This window comes from Catharus ustulatus, chromosome 5 (assembly GCF_009819885.2).
Source record: "Catharus ustulatus isolate bCatUst1 chromosome 5, bCatUst1.pri.v2, whole genome shotgun sequence".
NCBI lineage: Eukaryota > Metazoa > Chordata > Aves > Passeriformes > Turdidae > Catharus > Catharus ustulatus.
In genome coordinates this window covers 23684717-23703644 of record NC_046225.1, presented here as the reverse complement: position 1 = coordinate 23703644, position 18928 = coordinate 23684717, and the positions used below count along the sequence as shown (strand labels likewise).

The following is an 18928-nucleotide window of genomic DNA, read 5'->3' as shown; positions in this document are numbered from 1 at the left end:
TATACCTGAGGTTTTTGGCTTTTATAGTTTTGGGGTTTTTCTTGGTCACATAATAATTCAGGTTGAAAAAGGCACTTAAGATTATTAAGTTCAAAATTAAGTCCAGATTTTATGGAGCAGTAGCCTGGGCTCAGCAGCCTGTGTCCCAACCTGTTAGAGGTAAGACACAAAGCAGAACTAGGAATAAATGTGATGCCTAGGCTTCCTGTTGTGAAATCCCTAGTGATGCACTTTGTTTGAGTGTTATGCCTGCTTTGTTGTTAGCTGGTAAAAATGACAAGGAAAGACAAGTTTCTGCAAGACAGACTTAGAGTGCATTAAATAAATATAAATTTTATTAAAAACACCCACATCTCAGCGTTATCAGGAATGATATAATAATAAACAGCTTTCAAATAACCTGCATTACATTACAATACTTACAGTATTTATAACCATCCTCAGATTCTTTTTATAGACATACCAAACATCTCATGAAAATGAATGAAACTAAAGTAAAAAAAAGTAGAACATAAGCATAGAAAATGCACACAGAAGTTCATTACCTTAGTGTCAAACTGCTAGTTTCCTACACAAGTTAACCACTAGCTTTAGAAGTGAACTTTATACTGCTGTGCGTCAACCAAGATGAAAAATTCATTCAAGTAAAGTTGACAACTCTCAGAAGCATCTTCAAGTATGGCTATAGTCAACCTGATAATCCTATACAAGCAACTCTGCTCTGTCATTCGTTCCAACTGAGGCAGGGTTCTGTACACCAAAAATTACAGCTCAGGTATTTACAATACAAAACTGATTCACCAACTAAGCTTCTTGTTCCTGCTGCCAGCAGTTTGGCAAATGATGGTGCACGGCATATTAACCAAAGATCTACTATGGATTATATGGATTAGATAGGATTAAAAAAAAAAATCACCAAAAGATGAAGATATATAATGATTTACTTAATCTGACATATAACCATCCTTTTTTCTTTTTTTTCCCCAAAAGGTGAAACTTTTGTTTCAATGAGTGGATAAAGTCACAGACAGAGAAAAAACAAAATTGCCGTAATAAATATTTGACCATTAAACCCAAAGGCCTCCTTTGATTTACTTAAGTTACATTGTGATTCTGTTGGGTGGAATTTCTTTCAACCAAACTTAATCTTACAGTATATTGCACAAGATATAGCTGGGACGTGGAGGTTTGCATGTTTAGGGAAGCCCTTGTACAGACTGTACCTTTTTATATTTTATTTTATTTTATTCATTACAGTATCCAAGAAGCCTTGTTTATAGAGTGACTTGAACAACTCTAGCAAACGGTCACTTGCCAAACCCCTGCCTTACATTTTTCCCTTTAATCAGCTCAGTGCATTCTACTTTCTTTTTGTTTAATCATTTGAAACAGTCAAAACATTCTAAATCTCTTAAACACTTCTGTTACAATAAAAAGAGCTAACAAATTTACAAAAGTTTTAGTTACACAATACATGTACAAGAAAAACAAGAGAAGGGATTCAAAAGAAAAACATTAAATCCCTGAAAAAAAAAAAAACAAAAACAAAAACCCCAAGAATAATATATTTAACCTACAACAGCTTTACATACACACAGGTGACACATTGGCATAGGAGAACATGAGCTGAAATATCCCTGAATTTTTAGAACCAAAAAAAAAAGAAAAGAAAAGTTGAAGTTCAAGTTATACTTGCTAAAATGTCAAGTATCGAGAGTTTTTTTGTTTAGTTTTTTTTTTTTTAATTGTTTTTTTCAAAGGCTATTGGGGGAGAAAGATGGTATACCATATATATAAACTTTCACACTCAGTTCAATATCCTATTGCCAAACTAGTGTTGAGGTATATGACAAGTAGGAACATCACTCAAACCTTTTAATGTATTTTTAGCTCACATTATGATATATTTGTAGCAGGCTGAGTAGCACCATGATGTGAATTCAGCTCAAAACCCAAATATATATAGATTTAATATTTTTACAGTACTAAAATACTAAAGCATTGCGTTAAAAAAGGGTTTGTTTACAATTTAATTTACTATACAACTCTCCTGCTTTTTTTTTAATAGAAATTAATGATTTAAAACCACCACAGCAAGCCAGCTGCCTATTTTTTTTTCTATTAATCAACGGAATCGCACAGAACTAACCCTGTTTCATTCATCTTGTGTAGGCATCGGTCTGCTCAGTCTTCCTGGAAAAGAGGCCACTTGCACCGGGAAATGACTTGCACCACAATGTACGTAATTATCAACACAAAAGCAGTTCTGCCATTCCATAGTGGGAGCGCACAGATCTCTAGAAACAGCAGAAGCCCAGGCTAACTAGGTGTAGTTTGTTGCATGCTGCTAATTATTACTTGTGGTTAATATAAAATTCTTTCCTTAAAACTGTACATATTTGAGCAATGAACTTGTCATAATTGTAGAAAACAGTTTACAGTATAGCTGTGTGAGATGAGCACCAGAAAAAATGTGTTTTGTGTACAAAGTATTCCCTTATATCCAGTAAGCCCCATTTTTACCATAACTGACTATTAAAAATGGATATGTAGCCCACTAGCTGATGCATGGCTAAACCAAAAGTACTTAAAAGCTTTTTTAGTTTAAAAAAATTATCTTTGCATTTTAAAATCAAAGTAAACTCTTTTTTTTTTAATGTCTTAGTACCTTAGCATTGTTCAAGTTGCCAAGCTTAGGTAGACAAAGTGCTTTTGAAACACTATTTAAAAAAAAATATCTCTCTCTCTATTTTATTGTCCTTTTCTAGGACTTGACTGGATGCGCAAAATCCAGAGGTCTTCGTAATTCCCATATGTTAAAAAGTAAGCTTATTTTAACACCAGGTAACTTCAATACATACATGACTGAAAAGGTCCTCCTTGTTGCAGAAGAACGTTTGACAACATCTTTGACATTTTGTTATAAAGGCATTAACTGTTTGACTGATAAAATAAAGACACCATTCTCTTAGATAGCACCATGGTTTTAGAATATTCAAACAAATTCAGTGTTTTGCTGTCTATTTGTTTTATACTTATCTACTTAGTTAAATAAAATCAAAAGACTATTAAGATTACAGTAAAAACTGCATGTTAAAAAGCCATAATTCCAGTATTTCAGTACATCATAGATTCAGCACCAGATGTTATTTTAAGATTCCTGCAGTTGTAATACTACAGTATTATTTTTTTAGGGGTTTTTTTTGCTCCTGCTCCATGACTATGCAAACTTGATGACATTAAAAGTGGCCACAGATGTGCAAAACTGTAAGAAAAAAAATTCCATTTGCAGATTATCTCTTTCAGAAATAGAGCCAGTGTTTTCCAATGTAAATTGTGAAACACTTTTTTGTTGTGTTATGTCTTTTTTCTTTCATTTTCTTCTTCTGTCTTTTTTTAAAAATTTTTTTTTTCTTTTTTTTTTCTTTTTTTTTTTTTTTTTTTTGCATAGGATGCTTTGGTTTTGTTTCCTACGTGCCATCTATGACCACTTAAAAATCAGTGGAAAACAAGTGCTCTAGTGAGATATACCTCTTTTTGCTGGTGTGCTGAGGTGTTTTCCACCAATGAGTTCCGTAAAAACACTGTTTTATTCTCCACCCTTACCTTCCACGAAACCTAAAGCACTACTGCCCTAGTCCCTAGTGACAAGGTGTTTTTTCAGATGAGGTAACCAGCCAAGGTGTGAAGTCAGATATACCGGTTGTAAGGCCCTGTAACCCGTGTAAAGGCATATGGAGATGTAGTTACGGTGGAGTCTGTGGTGACTGACAGTGTCCTTTGTGGCAGGGACTTGATGAAGCGCAGGTATGTTGGCTCAGAGGGCTCATGGGGCTCCACAGGCTCCCGCTTGGCTTTTTTGCCGTAGGATTTCTGAGGCACGTAGTCTGGGCCGTACTTCTCGCATTCCTCTTCTTTCTCTCTTGCCTTCTCAGCCATCTTTGCCTCCCACAGAGCCAAACCATGTTTTGGCTCATTCATGCTTTTGTGCTGGTAAAATACAAGGGATATTCTGGTGGGATGGTTCCTGTTGGGATTTTTTAAGGGAGTCGTTGCGTGGAGCTCGCGTTTTGCACACTCTATGAGAATTGACCCATGAGATGGAGCAACTGCCACTCCTCCAATTTCTGGATCCAGAAAGTTTTGCTCACTATCTGACCAGACTTCATCGGGATCCTCTGCTTTTTCTGGATTCAGCACGTCAGTTTTATCTAAACCACCCTGGGGAGTAGTCCTGTCAGGGTTTTGACCTGGAAGCATGTTAGACAAACCATTAACTGCATGTGAAATAATTTCATTATCCTTATTTTGGAGATGCAGTGAATTAGGAGGACCACTAAACAAACTTGGAGCAGAATGGTAGTCATGTGATAAGTGTGGAGGGGGTTGCATGTGATGATGTTCACCTGTTTTACTCATGGAGGTATAATCCATGCTTGGATTACTCAGATTAGATTTTAACCTTGAGGCAATCTCCATAAAATGGCCATTGGCCTCATGGGTCGAGTAAGAGGAAAATGACCCTGCATGGTGTAAATTTGGTCTAATGGTGCAATTACTGAAGGAGTCTATCTGCATATTTTGGTTTCCGTAATTCAAGTACTTGGGACCAAAACTCTGGTTATTCCCAAACCTATGCTGGTATAATGTTTGAATGGGTGGTAGACTTAGTTTAGACATATGGTCTTGGCTCTGGCAACTATACAAGTCCATGTGCTGATGCTGGGAAGAGTAGGAGCCCAAGTAAGAGGGGCAGTTGTCCATAGCTATATTTCCATTGCATTGATAAGGGGGATATTGGTTATTTTGACTTAAAGATCCTGAATAAGGGTTCATGGGACTGGAAGAATTCAAATAAGACCCCGCAGATTGTGATGAGGTTGTATAGAGGTTCATGGGATTGGACCCTCCATATGGATCTGAAGTGTACGAAGAGTTTGGATAAGCATTGGCTGGATTAGGCAACCTTCCATAGAGATTTGCAGAACCTGAACCCGAGTAAGAGTTAATGGGGTTTGACTGAGGGTTGTTAGGGAGAGAGCGTTGTGGATGTTGCTGCTGCTGCTGTTGTTGTGTGGCTGGTCCTGAAAGACGTAAAAGATCTGTAGATGTAAAAAGGAAAAAACAAACAACAAACAGGCTTTTCAAAAAAGGCCCCAAACCAACCAACCACCCAACAAATTACATACTTGATATGAACTTTCTAAGAAAAGTTGAAACAGACGCTGCCTTTCTCATTTCTCAAACATCGTCCTTTAAGAAGCTGAATAAATATTAAGGCTACTCTTCCTTTTTGGCATGTATCCAATGAGATCAGATGCTAGTGGCAGTAGGGAAAAGAGGACAGTGCAGTCTGTTCATAGTCACATGCACAAAATCCAAAGAGTTAAATAATCTTTTAAGTAGCCCATGAAATGGAGCATCAAAGTGCTCCCAAACAGTCATGCACAAAGTGACTTTCTTTTCCCGGCAAATAAATAATTCTTCTCATCTACATGAATAGAAATGACTCCAAGTATGTTAAAAAAATATTCACTGGTAGACAGAACAGTGCAGTAATAAGTGAGATTAACTGAAGACATAAGATCAAAAATACCATTCATTAAAGTGCAATGGCATAATTTAATGGTCACAACCCTTGCCTGGATCATGGGACAGCTGGCTTCTATTCATAGGTATTTCAGTGACCTTCTGGGTGGCCCTGGATGTATTGCTTTTTTCCTCTCTGGGAAAGCTGCTGCAACAATAAAATACTTCTGCTAGCTCCTTTGCTCAGGACTCTCAAATCTGCTGCTGAGAACTGCCATAAACTCTTACTCCACTATGGAAAACCTGCTTTGCTTTTGGTCTTGAGGCAGAGAGTATAAATAGTGGTAAAGAGATTATCCTTGTATCTCCTGAAATCAGGAGGTTCTCTGTAACAGTGGCAGACGTTGAATGATGTCTAGGTCATTCTTTGGCAGCAGCACCACATACTTCTCTTCATGGCTTCTAGCACTACTAGTCCTTTAAAGATACAGTAATTTCACGAATACAAGCCGCACCATTTTGACTTAGATTTTGCTCTCAAACCGGAAATGCGGCCAATATTCAGGAGCGGCTAATATGTGAATAATTTTCTGACATTTACAACCCCAGAAGTGCCAGCCAGGGTGCCGAGCTGAGCGCCTGCCAGTAAAACCCAGGATTTCGCGATTGTTACAAATTGGATACTGTGTTGCGCGGCAGGTGGGGCCAGCTCAGCGCCGGCAGCGTTGGGGAGGGAGGGAGGCAGGGGAGTTCCCTATTTCAGGCGGGGGAGAGGCAGGGGGCTCTGTGCTGACATCCCCACAGCTCGGGGAGGAGGCGGGGGGCTCCGCCCCTGCTCTCCGCCGCGGCGCCAGGAGCTGGGGGCACTCCATGCTCACCCGCCGCGCCGGGAGCGGGCCACTCTCTCCGTGCCCGACCGGAACTGCGGCGGGAGCGGGTCACTCTCTCCGTGCCCGGCCGGGGCCGCGGCGGGAGTGGGCCGCTCTCTCCGTGCCCAGCTGGGGCTGCGGCGGGAGCGGGGCTGAGGCGAGCGAACCCAGAGGCGGCGGCCATCCCCGAGCGGCACCACTGAGCTGAACCACCTGGCCCCGTCAGCAGCCCCTAGCAGGCCGAGCCTGCACAGCCTTAGTTGAGCCAGTAAACCTCCCGCCATGCCGCGGTTTGGTTACTATTTGGCAACTTTGTTGCACGCGGATCCTCGCTGCAAATGACAGAGCGGCTTATATTCAGGTGCGGCTTATTTATGGACAAAAACCGAAACATTTGCCAACACCCATAGATGCGGCTTATACTCAGTGCGGCTTGTATTCGTGAATTTACTGTACTTTACAATACACTGGATGGCAAGCAGAGTTTATTTCTAGATTTCTACAAGTGTTAACTATCCACCAGTAGAAAGATTTCTCATTGCAACTTTTCTTTATTTTTTCTTCTCAGGAGTTGTACCAAATTTGTCACTCTCATTTATATAATATTGATATTCACTTTCAAGAGATCTCTTGCCTTTTTACTTCAATACATTCTTGGGCTGAAAATAATGGTTTTCTTGAGGCTGTTTATAACTGGCCCTGATTTGTAGGATGCTTACCACTGCTGACCCCACTCAGATTCCTGTGTTTACCTGCCAGCTGCTTTGCATGACCTGCTGCTTCAGAGGTGCCTTGCTTGTTGCGTGCTGCAGCAGACTTCTCTCTCTCAGCTTTGCTAGACCCATTCTCCAAAGAGGAAAGCTTTTCTGCAGCTGCCTTCTTTGCTTCTAGCTTCCTTTGCCGACAGGTCTTAACGGGCTCTGCTAACATCCTTACTTTTCGTCGAAAGGAGGTAAGGACCTGGATACTGCCATTCCTCTTCTTCTCCTCCTGGCCCTCAGTGCTTCCAAACTCATCCACATCAGAGACTTTGTATAATGGGAGCACGTGGAGCTGCTCATCTTCTGGTGTTTGGCCAATTTCACGATTGTCTTCTCTAGTCAGTGTGCAAACCTGTTAGAAAAGTGTATTAGAGATCTGAATCTCTACCTCTGCATTGTGCTTTACCGTGACACTGTCAGCACTGGCATCTGGCAAACTCTTCATTAACTGTAAGTTTCTGTGCAGTTTTTGCATATCACAACAAGCCTTCAAATGTAATTTCTTCCACTACTTTGTTGGACAGTGTTAAAAGAAACAGAAGGTGTATAGATATCTATCTCTTTTACTTGTGCTGAAATGAACTGTATAGTTAGGGATTACCCTCAGGTGAAATAAACTCTGTGATCCATTGCACTGCAGCCAGAGAGCTAAAGCAGTGGAATCTTTGTACTCACCTGAAGATTCTTTCACTACAACACATGACATGTCTAGTTACCTATTAGAGAGAGTGTGCAATATAGTACACTGGTGTTGTACTTCACACCCCCTTACAGTGTAACGGCAATGTTAATAACAAGATTTAGGGGAGTTACTGTTGGCATTCAGCAAACCTGTTGTATTAGCTCTATCTAGGACAAGTATTGGGAGGATCTTTGTGGAAAAAGATGCTGGAAGGGACATATTCTGCAGCTGGGACAAAATCATTGTCCCAACTTTGGGAAGAAAGCTCAGCTGGAAATATACATTGTATTGGTGGTGATTAACTTTTGATTTAAGTCAGACCCTTGAAACAGGAAAACTTCAGTTTGAATTAAAAAGACAGATTTGATTGTAATCTGCCTTGTCTTGTATTCTGGTTGTCTCTGGTTGTAATAAGATCTGCACTGTGAATCTAGGGAGCTGTTCCAAACTACAGCCTTTATGATTATTCAGAACTGAAGAGTATTCTTTCCTATGTTTGTCCCAACTCTTTTGTCACAGAAATAATCCAATACACATTGAAAACCAACTGGCTTTTCTAGCATCTTCTACAGAACGTCTGCTGTACCTGCTGTACAGAAATCAGAACTGAGCAGAGTAAAGGGTATATGGACTTGCAGACTTTCTGCTCATCCAAAGCAGGAATAAAATCCAAAATTTCCAAAACTCTCTCAGAAAGAAGTTATTTATTTCTACTTTTATTTTATTAGAAGATATAATCCAAAATTGTTACAAAAAGAAGGGTTTCAAGAGGGTAAATATGAACCATTTTGTGCCAGGAACACTGAAGCAGGCATTTCAACTCTGCTGGGACCTTCTTCCCATTGTCTTCACAGTTCCTCTTTTACAAGGTCTATGTTAAAACTTCCTTTAACACATCTTAAGTCTCATTCATTTGAAAGAAAAATGTTTAGAGGGTAATAAGTCAGCTCAGTTACTGCCTAATATGTTTTTTTTTACTAATCTGCATTATGCAAAATAAATTTTAAAGAGAGGAGATAATGAAATAAAGCCACAAACTAAGTGCTCGAGTGAGGAGGCTGTTACACATCCCAGACTTACCAGAGTACTCCCATTTTGCATATTGTGCAAGTCTCTGTGAGCATGAGCACAGAAGTCAAGGCAGGCGGTGACTCCTGAGAATGGGCGACCTTCCTTCAAACCCAAGCGGCACTCGGGGGCTCTGTGTTCGTACTCGATCTGGAGAGACATGACAGGTTTCACTGGGTGCTCCAGGACACTGAGTGCACAGGAATGCTCTGCTGTGACAAAGGGCAGGTCTCCCTCACGTCTTGGAGGTGACAACAAACGCATCTTGAAAACAAATAAACTACAATTTGATGGCCATTTGTTATCCATGCTTCATTCCTTGCTACTTTGTTCCTTTGTACCTTCAGTCTCTGGTGTGGTTGTGAAATTAGTCAATAATACTTTTCCTTGTATATTATGCCTGAGTTTCTGGCAGGGGTTGGTGTTTTTACATGACAAATGAAGTGCATGGTTTCCGTGACTGGCACTCTGAGAGTGATATGTTTGTATAGACTGGAAGTATACCAAACTATTAAGGGAAAATGGCTTTAGAAAACTGACTTCAGAATGACTCAATGAAAAATAATAATTTGCTCTTTGATTTGTAATATTTTGGCATGCTAAACATGTATTTCATTAGCTTAAGCACAAATCTAACCCCTGACTAAAAAGAGAGAGAATTCAGTCAAGACAGTACCTTGTACCCATGCAGTCATTATTAAGGAGCTTTACAAAGAACTCATAATGCAACAACACACCTTACACACAAAGAAGGGATTTTGTAATGGAAGATAAAGTCTTAGAAAAATATTGGTTTCATATTTTATTTAGAAAATTATAAATGTGGTTTATAAACCACATGATTATAAAATGCTTTGCTGAAATTCCTGAACCTTTCAAGTGAATGCACAGAACATCTACACTTAATAGATTCCTTTTCAAGTCAAGGTCAAACTAGAAGCTTTGCCAGGTCTTAATTCAAACTCACGAAAAATATGTCTTTTTTGCTCACAGACATTTATTTTTCAAACCAAGATTATTTACTTCCCTGGAATCTGAAAATAAAAGCAGGACAAAACTTGAAAACTGTGTAAACTTCTTTGGAATTAAATGTGAGCAGTCTGAAATGTTAGCCAGACTATAATTGTCTGATCAAACTATATGGGCGCAGCTGCTCTCTGAAATGTTCTGTTTGAGAACAGTTGAGAAACAGAGCCTTTCCAGTTTTTGATTGTAATCCAGAAGTGATTCAGATTTAGATTAGAATAAATCTGGAAATTCGAAATGTGGTTTTAGGCCTTTTTTGATTTTGGAACTTTTTACAATATCATACAAATTAGAACTCAGTCTTCTATTTTTAAAGCCACTGACAGTAGCTCGAGAACAGTTTCCCCACAAATATAGGGTCTACATGAAACTCCTGAAATAAGCCAAGCTATACACATGCCTTATTACATAAGGTAAAAATTGAAACTTGTGAAAGCATGTATTTTCAACAAGTGTTGGGTAGCACCACAGCTTACTTGGAGAAAAGTTCTTTAGTGAATTTTTGTGGCAAAAGAAAAGCAGCCCAAACAAAGAAACAATTTATTGTTCACCACCTCTTTTTTTTCCTTTTTCTTCCTATTTTCTCTTGCAGTATGTCTATCAGTTATTTGGACAGATAACCACAGCTAGTGGGCACACAGCCCCAGTTTTCTCCATGAGTCTCCAAACATCTGATCAGTGAAACTGGGTAAGTGAAACTCTGTGAATGAAACTGGGTAACTGCACTGAGTCTGCTTGCCCTGCTTAGCTGCTACTAAATACACAGCAAAGGAGTGAATTTTACAGCAGATAATAATGGACAGTTTTGTGTTAGTACTATTTCTGTTAAAGCTGAGAATCTGTCTTGTGCTGGTTGTACAGTGCTGTCAACAGGAAAGCAGGGTGATGTCACAGTTTGCAGTAGATGCTGAAAGTTTGGGGACTGTAAGTTCTGTGAGTGTTCCTAACGGCAGTGAACCTGAGCAATGAAAATAAAGGTCAACACTTACATGTCAGCAGGTGGTGTGCTGTCAAATTTTGGTATAGCTATCTGAAAGACATTTTGTAATGAAATGTAGATGAGACACAGCCACGCTGGGAACCTCATCAGAGCTCTGGATGTGCTGGTGTCCAAGAACACCAACCCATGGAAAACAGGCTCACACGATCCCCTCATGCAAGAAGGCTGGTGCAGGCACTTGTGTGCATACACAGGCCTGAATTTATTCAAATATAAAACTTCACTTTAAAAGCATGTTTATAAAGGCTGTTTTGGTGAAAACTAAATTCATCAGCTGCTTGAGAAAGCAGAACTGAAACTGTGGCATCAGGACTTGAGTGCAAACTGTTGCCAATCTCACACCATATTCATGGCAGCTTTGCTGGGTTGCTGGTAATTCATGCTAAATTGAGAAATTTATATTTTGGAGCTGAAGAGTAAAATAATTTTATTGTGTTGATGCAGGTGAAAAAATTAATTCTATTAATTCTATTCTGGACCAAATCCTGCTAATTTTACTTGTGAGAGCATTTTAAGTGGAATTTTTAATTTCTATTTGTCTTCATGCTGATATCAAAGAAATGTTAGCACAAAATGTATATAATGGTTTGGTGCAAGGCTGAAGCATTGGGAATTGGGTTATTTCCATAACTGCTCATGTTCCTTTTATTCCCCATCATACCTGGTTATTATATGCATCAGGTGCAAGCTTCTTGTAGGTTGGTGCCATCAGGGTTGACAGATTCTGCAAATTGGATTCTAATTTTTCTTCCTGTTAGAGATGAAACAGAGTTCAATGACATCTCCATACTGTACATCTGGGATCCAGCAAGTTGGGGTCTTACACAATCATGTTTACACTGACAGTTGTGTAAACACATAAACCAATATCACTGGTGTTTAGACAGTGACTGCTGTGAATCTTCTTTTAATTTTATTGTTCCAAGGCCTTTAAAGGAATGGAGCAGCTATAGCAGTGTAGTGGGAAAATTGCAGTAGAACATCACATACTATACTCTTAATTTGTTTTATATTAAGAAAAATAATATTCTTCAATGTGGATATGTTTTACATCTAAATGTGATAATCCTCATTATTTTTGTTTTTGGAGTTGTGGGAAAAAAATACTCTTCAGAAAGCTTGAGAGAAATAACATCAGAATGGTCCACGTAAATATGGCTAATTTAAGGATTTTGCACACTGCAATGACAACACTTTGATACTGAAATATTTTTTTATGCAGAAATTAAAACATATTTAAATATTGCAGCCTTCAAAAAGTTTCCAGTCCTTAAGCAATGAAGAATCATGGATGTATCTAGTAATTGGTGATAGGGAGGTGGGAATGACCACACCTCCTTTGTTCTCTAAACTGTACACTGTCAAAATAAAGCATCTTTAAAACAGAATCTAATAACATACTCCAGAATTGTTCCCCATCATCTAAGGATGAGAATCCCAAATTCAAAACCTCGTTTGTATGAGGCCCTTATCTTTAATTTTCAGTGCATACAGAATGGTGGCATACTGGAGTGGTGTATTCGTTTTCAGGAGTTTTTGTATTTAAGGAAGACGTGAAGAACTGCGAGAAAACAGGTTTCAGAGAGGAATGCATTTGGGGTATTGAAAGTTTTTATTCTCTACTATGGGATAATATCCTAGTTTTGTTTGACATGAAATTGTCAAAAAATACCTTGCTGTGACCTTGTGCCTGCTGCCAGAATGTGGAGCTTTTGTATGGCCTGTAGATTAGCATTTGTTAGTGTAACTTCTAGTTTTTATTGGTGAGGATTCTGTTTGTGCTGCCTATAAACTGTCTGTGCTATGAAACCCAGCCCCTGGTCTGGATGCATGCTTTGGCTGCCTCCAGCTTTGGGACCAGGACTGGAGGGTAAAACCCTCTTTCCTGTGTAAATCTGGCTTCCATTGGAAGTAAATCCAAGAATACAAGTTGGAAGAGTGCCCTGGTGTGCTCTGGTCAGCTATCCATCTTAAGTAGTTGAGGATTGCAGGGTGTGATAAAGAAGGCTTTGTGCCACAGCATGTCTGGAGGAGAGCTATTCTGTAGCTCTTGGTGCTGTAGAAGAACATTGGGAGGAAAACCTGTATGTTAATTATGAGGATATTCTAAACAGTGCACTCTTTTCAGCACAGTCTGTAGGATACGGAAATACCTGTCTCTCTGATTATGACAGAGTAATGCTTGGATTTGTGTAAGACATCAGAATACAGTGAAACTGTGTGCTAATGTGCCAGTACTCAGGCAAGGGAATAAATCTGCACATCCTTGCCAGAAAGCAGACTGGGCCAGTGGAGCTTCACATGACTTGCTGGAGGTGTCCAGGAGTCACTGCAGTCGTAACTTCAGGGTATCTCATGTCCAGGCTAAGGTCAGTGTTTATTACTCTGTTGTAACATTTGCCAGTTTGTTGTAACACAGAACCCAGTCTGGAAACATTCAGAGGGGCAGGACTGTATGTAGAATGAGTCTGCCTATCCTCTTCTTCCTATTGTAATCTCAGAGTTTCATCGTGTTTTTCTCCATTGAACTAGTCTGCTCTGGTTCCCAGTTGCAGTGTTATGTGCCATTAGCTGGTAAACCTTCCACTGTGCCACTGGGGAATGCTCAATTGAAGGCCTAATACAGCCAGAATTATTCAGGCCATGCCCTCTCCTCTAATTGTGAAAGCCTGCAAACATGGTTTCAAGTCTCAGGGCTTTTACCAGCTGTCAGAATTTGGACAGTCAATTCAGCTGGCTCAGTGACTGGAATCAATTGGTTTTGACTGGCACTTATTTAATTACCCTACATGTACAGCACTCAGGGAGGCCTCGGGCCCTGCTCTCTTGTACTGTATCTCTATTTACAGAGCAACAGAAAACATTTCTTTGCAAATGAAGTTCATTTCAGAAATGGACACCAACCTCTTTTGGGTCATCCCCCATCAGCTTAAACTTTCTTGGAATCTTGCTTCTGGCAAACTTACAACCATTGTAGTACATGCTCCAGGAGCAACCAAAGGAAAATGAAGCACCGCAAGTTTCAGGGTCCAGCCCTTGGCATGCACAAGTCCGTCTAAAAGATAAGAGAACACAGCTGTTAGAAGCAGGCAGGTCTCCCTGTAGTGCTCTGGCAGTGGCCATGAGTGTTCTGCCAGTGCTCCAGGGAATCAGTGGTGTGGATCGTCTTCCACCAGTAAATAATGAAGAAATGCAAGAGGGAGACACACAGAAGAATTTATCAGAGTGAATGATGTCATGGTTACAGAGGCAGGGTCTTTGGGGATTCTACACTTGTGTGAGAAACCCAGTTTTGCTCGAGCGAGGGTGTGTTTGTGTGGTGCCTTGTTATGTATTGATACTCATGGTGCCCCAGGGGCTTGTGCTGACAGCACTTCAAGAATGTGGGAGCCCTCTGACAGGGGCTGAACAATAATTCCTGAAATGTCACTACCCATGAAGCTATAGTAACACAGTGATTGCTGCTGTAATTTTGGTCTAAATATTCTTGTGTCTCAGAAAGGCATGGGAAAAAGATACAATGCAATTTCTTTAGACTGAGGCTTGTCTGTGTCAGCTTACACAAGTATGGTTTAGTGCACCCAGCTTTTATTTCAAGAATGAGGTATCAGCTATCCTTGCCGCTGCTGAGATTTCTCCTTTTAAATATATTGAGATGCTTCACAACTCTGAGAAAATGTTTTTCCCTATTTGTAAGAGTGTTTACTTTGGCTTTCCTACAAAGTTTGTGTGTTTTCAAACCACCTAAAGTAGCTGGAAAAGTTGTAGATGTTTCAGGATAACAGCGTGAGTAGAGATGCTGGGTCTGAAGATGGGGCTGCAGGTTTGGTGAGCACAGCCTTTGCTTCACTTACTCTTCGTTCAGGGCGCAGCGCCGGTTCGTGAGCGTGCCGTACTTCCTCAGGGTGTCGGTGAGTTCAGAGTAGAGCTTATCAGCCAGGCTGGTTGGGATTCCCTCCCAGACCAGGATGAGAATCACGATGACAGCCGTCTCACACGTGTGTCCAGCTCGCTCACGCACCAAGCAGAGGAGCTTCTCCTCCTGACTGCTTCTGCGGACTACCTGCATGTACAGCAACACACACCCCAGAGCCCCAACACAAATGATGACATTCTTAATGTGAAGAGCAAAAGAATAGAAAACCTCAGCATTACTGTGTGTGTGAGGAGGTTACTTCTACTTGTATCCTCCTCTTTGCTTCTAGCAGTTCATTCTGTTTTTCTCACTGTGAAATGGCAGGGCTACCCTTTGTGTTTAATGAAGCTGACTCTAAGAGGTTGACTGATGGCATGGAAAGCCATGGTGGTGGAAACCAGCTTTGTAAAAGTTTCTTCCATACTCTGATTCAGCAGGCATCCTCTCCTGAATCTGTGTTATGGTTGTGGCCCAGATTGATTGGTGAGCAAGAGGAAGTGAGCAGTGAAGTGTCTCCCCACACAGAGCTGGGTAGTGGACACCTGTCTTAGAGCAGGAAGCATGCAGGGAAAGGCAGGCAGTAAGGAATATCTGGACATGGGAGCTCTGTCCCCTTCCAAACTAAAGCAGCTATACTCATAACCAGTCCCAGAGTTTTGTGACCTGCTCTTATTACATACAAACATTACAGTGTTGGGAGGAAGGCAGTAGATGTTTTTCAAATAAAACAGTGTCCTTCCAGTAGCATAAGCACTGAGAAGCATTTCCTAAAAAGGATGCAGTCTGGCATGCATAAAAACTATAATGTATTAGTTTCTCCTCATCCTGTCTTTCCCCAGCAATCCAAACCACTCGGTAATTTGTTCCAAAGTACAACAGTGTTTGCTAAGAGGGTGTCCTAACACCTCAAACTGGGAGGGTATCTTAAAGACATCACTGTGGTGCACTTACTGGACTTATCTGTAGGCTAAAATCAAACAGCAGTGAAACTGTCAGGTGGTGCAAAACTTAAATCTAAGCAAATCTAAGGTTAAACATGACCTTCTTAGGTTTTCATACCTTTAACTTAAATTTTCTTCTTGCTATTCTCTGTGCAACAAGTCAATGGAGTGAGAGATGGGTGGGAGTAGGCTACAGACAGCCCATATTACTTCTGTTGTTGAACTATTTTAAGTTTCCTAGTGTCAGTTAACAGGACATGTCACTGCTGTCAGCTACATGAACCATCATACTGGACTAGATTAATTTGTTTACATCACTTACCCATTTAGCAATTGGACATCCTTGAGAACTTTTGCCTTCCTTCCCAGTGTAGACAACCCTCTCAATTCTTATAGCTTTACCCTTCTGTCCAAATCTTAAACAAAACAAAAATATGTACAATAAGCAGATTCCTTTGGTCCTGTGTGAACACTGAAAAGATGGAGCACATTTGCCAGTCTTATCTTAGAAAAATAAACACTGTGAATTACAGGGGAGGATGTACAATATGGTTTGTCTTCATGATTTTATTATAGTGGTGGAATGATATATTGAGAGAGGCAAATGTCTTTAATACATCCCAGATGGGTAAAAATTATCAATATCCCATTAATATTATCAAATATTTTAACCATTTCTTTAGAGCATTTGTTATAGATGACATTTTGAAAAATTGACTTTTTTAAAAAAGGAAGTCTATTTTGGTGAAGAATTTTTTCTTTTAATTTCTGGGTTGAAGTTGTTTCTGTGAAATGTACATAATTAAGTTATCATGGAACAACTGGCATGTAACAGTCACTATTAATTTTCTGTGCTTGTTTCTGTCTTACTGTGAATCAGTTAAGTCAGGATTAATTTGCATCATATCTATTTTTTTAACTGTATCATCCACTCATAAATTGTTACATATTTACTTCTACTCAACTTATATGCTCCAGTTAGGATCACAAAGTGCCCTCAAATAACACCATTAGTGGTCTCTTTGCAGCCAAGGCGGGCAAGCTCAGCTCTTTCTGAAGCATTTAAACAAGGGGATTATGCTCTCAAGGCAGGCTCTTGTGCAAGCTTCATGTGCAAGCAGTGCTGTTCCCAGAGCAAAGAGGATTCACTTTCCAGGTGGAAATATGTGGCAAATGCCATGTGAAGGATCTCTTGAGCCCGGGAGCACACCAGGAGAGAAACCACAGCAGCCGGCAGTCTTGCAGACTGAGCCACCCTGGCCACTCAGCTGCCTCTTGGGCACTGGGCAAACTGCACTTCCATCACCATTTCTGGAATTCTACCACTCTCATTGGTGTTAACTTTAATAGCCAAGTGTAGGGACTAACTTCGTTGTTTTTTGCCTTTACCTACAGAGCAATCAAGGTATATTCCTGTTATGCAGCCATTTAGTGATGCCTTTGACCCTTTTTCCTCTTGTTTTTGCACTAAAATCTTGGTAACGTATTTAAGGGCCAGTATCTCTATTTAAACTTTTGTCCTGTAAAGGAAATGAAAAATGCTTATTTTTAGATGTGATCTCATTGTGAAGTTTCAGTGTCACAGGAAATTATAGAAACAACATCAAGTTGTACTGCATGTTGTTTCTGCAGGCAACTGTTAGGTCACCTTTTCCTGCTTAGGCTTGGATGTTAGCATTTATTTGTTTCTTTAATTAACCACTTAAAAAAACATTTTTAAATCTTAAATTTTTCTATCAGTTTTCTAATCTGGATTGCAGGACAACTGAGTGGATGACTCTATAGAAGTATATTGTATATTACACACTGGAAACGAAATGGACTTCATCCCATATTTTTTCAACTGTCAGAAAGGAATTTGTGCCTGATGTTTGTCATGCTTGCTTTCAGGCCAAAGCTGATTGACTTTAAAACTAGAGCAAATCTCACTGAGCATGAAGTAGGAACTGGGAGAAGGAAGAGGTAAAAATGTCTGTATCTGCTGTGAATTCTGTAAGAAATTAGTTCTGGTAAAGCTAAAATATTAATTGTAAGTGTAAATCCAAATCCTGTCTTCTTTAGCAGTGCTGATACCTAAACAGTCAATCCATATGCATGGGAAGCCAGGTTAAAAGTGCTTGAGTTGTGATTAATGTCACCAACTCCACATGTAGGTTTGAGAGTATCTTTATAGTGAAGGCTTTGGCGTTTTTTCACTTAGGGATAAAGAAATTAATTAATGAGTTTTGGAGTTCCTCAGTCAGAGAATTTCATAGTTCATACCATACAGTTGCTAGCCGTTGTTCAAGTACCTGCTGCTATACTCTGCTGCACCTGGCTGATTAGTTGCATGTTACCTATGATATCTCATTATTTCCTTCTGCCAACATGCAATGAAATTAATTCAAAAAAGAAAAGAAAAAAGGTAAGGTCAATATTACGAATAAAAGACTACTTTCCAAAGTAAAAAAGCTGAAAAAAATTTCATCTCTGTAATTGAAATTACAATATGAATTACTTTCCTCATTTATTATTTGTAAATACTAAAGAACCAGTTTATGAGAGCTCTGGAGATAACAGATGGTAAAGAATTTCTTCAGAGAGTCAGTGTTCACTGTTCCTTCTCAGAAGAAAGCTGATTTATATAGTCAACATGCACTCGAGCTGCTCTAAAAGCTGAAAATTACTGGGCAAGCCGTGCACAAGAGTCACAGAGAAGGAGGTGCTAAGAAAGAGAAAGGACCTTAGGATTTAATCTGAAGGGTTTAATAGGCTACAAGTGCCCCATGGTTGAGCAGTGATGAGCACAAGCTAACAGACCTTGCTAAGAAATGGTGCTCCTTAGCTCAGATCCAGCACTGCAATAATGCCCACTTGCTTTTGGCTCTGCAACTAGACGGATCTTCACTGGTGTTCTGGAGTCCAGATTTTTAACGTACTAGCAAATCAAATTCCCATCTGTCTCTGACTTAACTGAAGAGTTTTTTGCTTGTTTCTTTGTTGGGGGGAAACGAATTCCCAGATACCTCTAAAAATCTGGTCATTATTGGCTACAAGTAATGCAGAAGTCACTTCTGTGATAGCTTTTAATTTGCATATCTTAGGCTGGTGGGGTTTGTGTTTTTAAACTACACATATCATGTATCTCTTCTGTGCC

At 39.8% G+C, this 18928-nt stretch overlaps 1 protein-coding gene across 1 annotated transcript in view; it reads right to left on the bottom strand.

Annotated features, from left to right (window-relative positions):
- Positions 1–313: 313 nt before the first annotated feature.
- The window catches only part of TET2 (tet methylcytosine dioxygenase 2), a 73842-nt gene continuing 55227 nt past the window's right edge, over positions 314–18928 (bottom strand). The window contains exons 4-10 of the mRNA XM_033059835.2: positions 16115–16208; positions 14790–14998; positions 13840–13990; positions 11597–11686; positions 8922–9059; positions 7151–7511; positions 314–5102 (exon numbers count right to left, since the gene is read on the bottom strand). Coding sequence (XP_032915726.1) covers positions 3691–5102; positions 7151–7511; positions 8922–9059; positions 11597–11686; positions 13840–13990; positions 14790–14998; positions 16115–16208 — 2455 coding nt within the window. The 3' untranslated portion in view covers positions 314–3690. The remainder of the gene's footprint in view (positions 5103–7150; positions 7512–8921; positions 9060–11596; positions 11687–13839; positions 13991–14789; positions 14999–16114; positions 16209–18928) is intronic.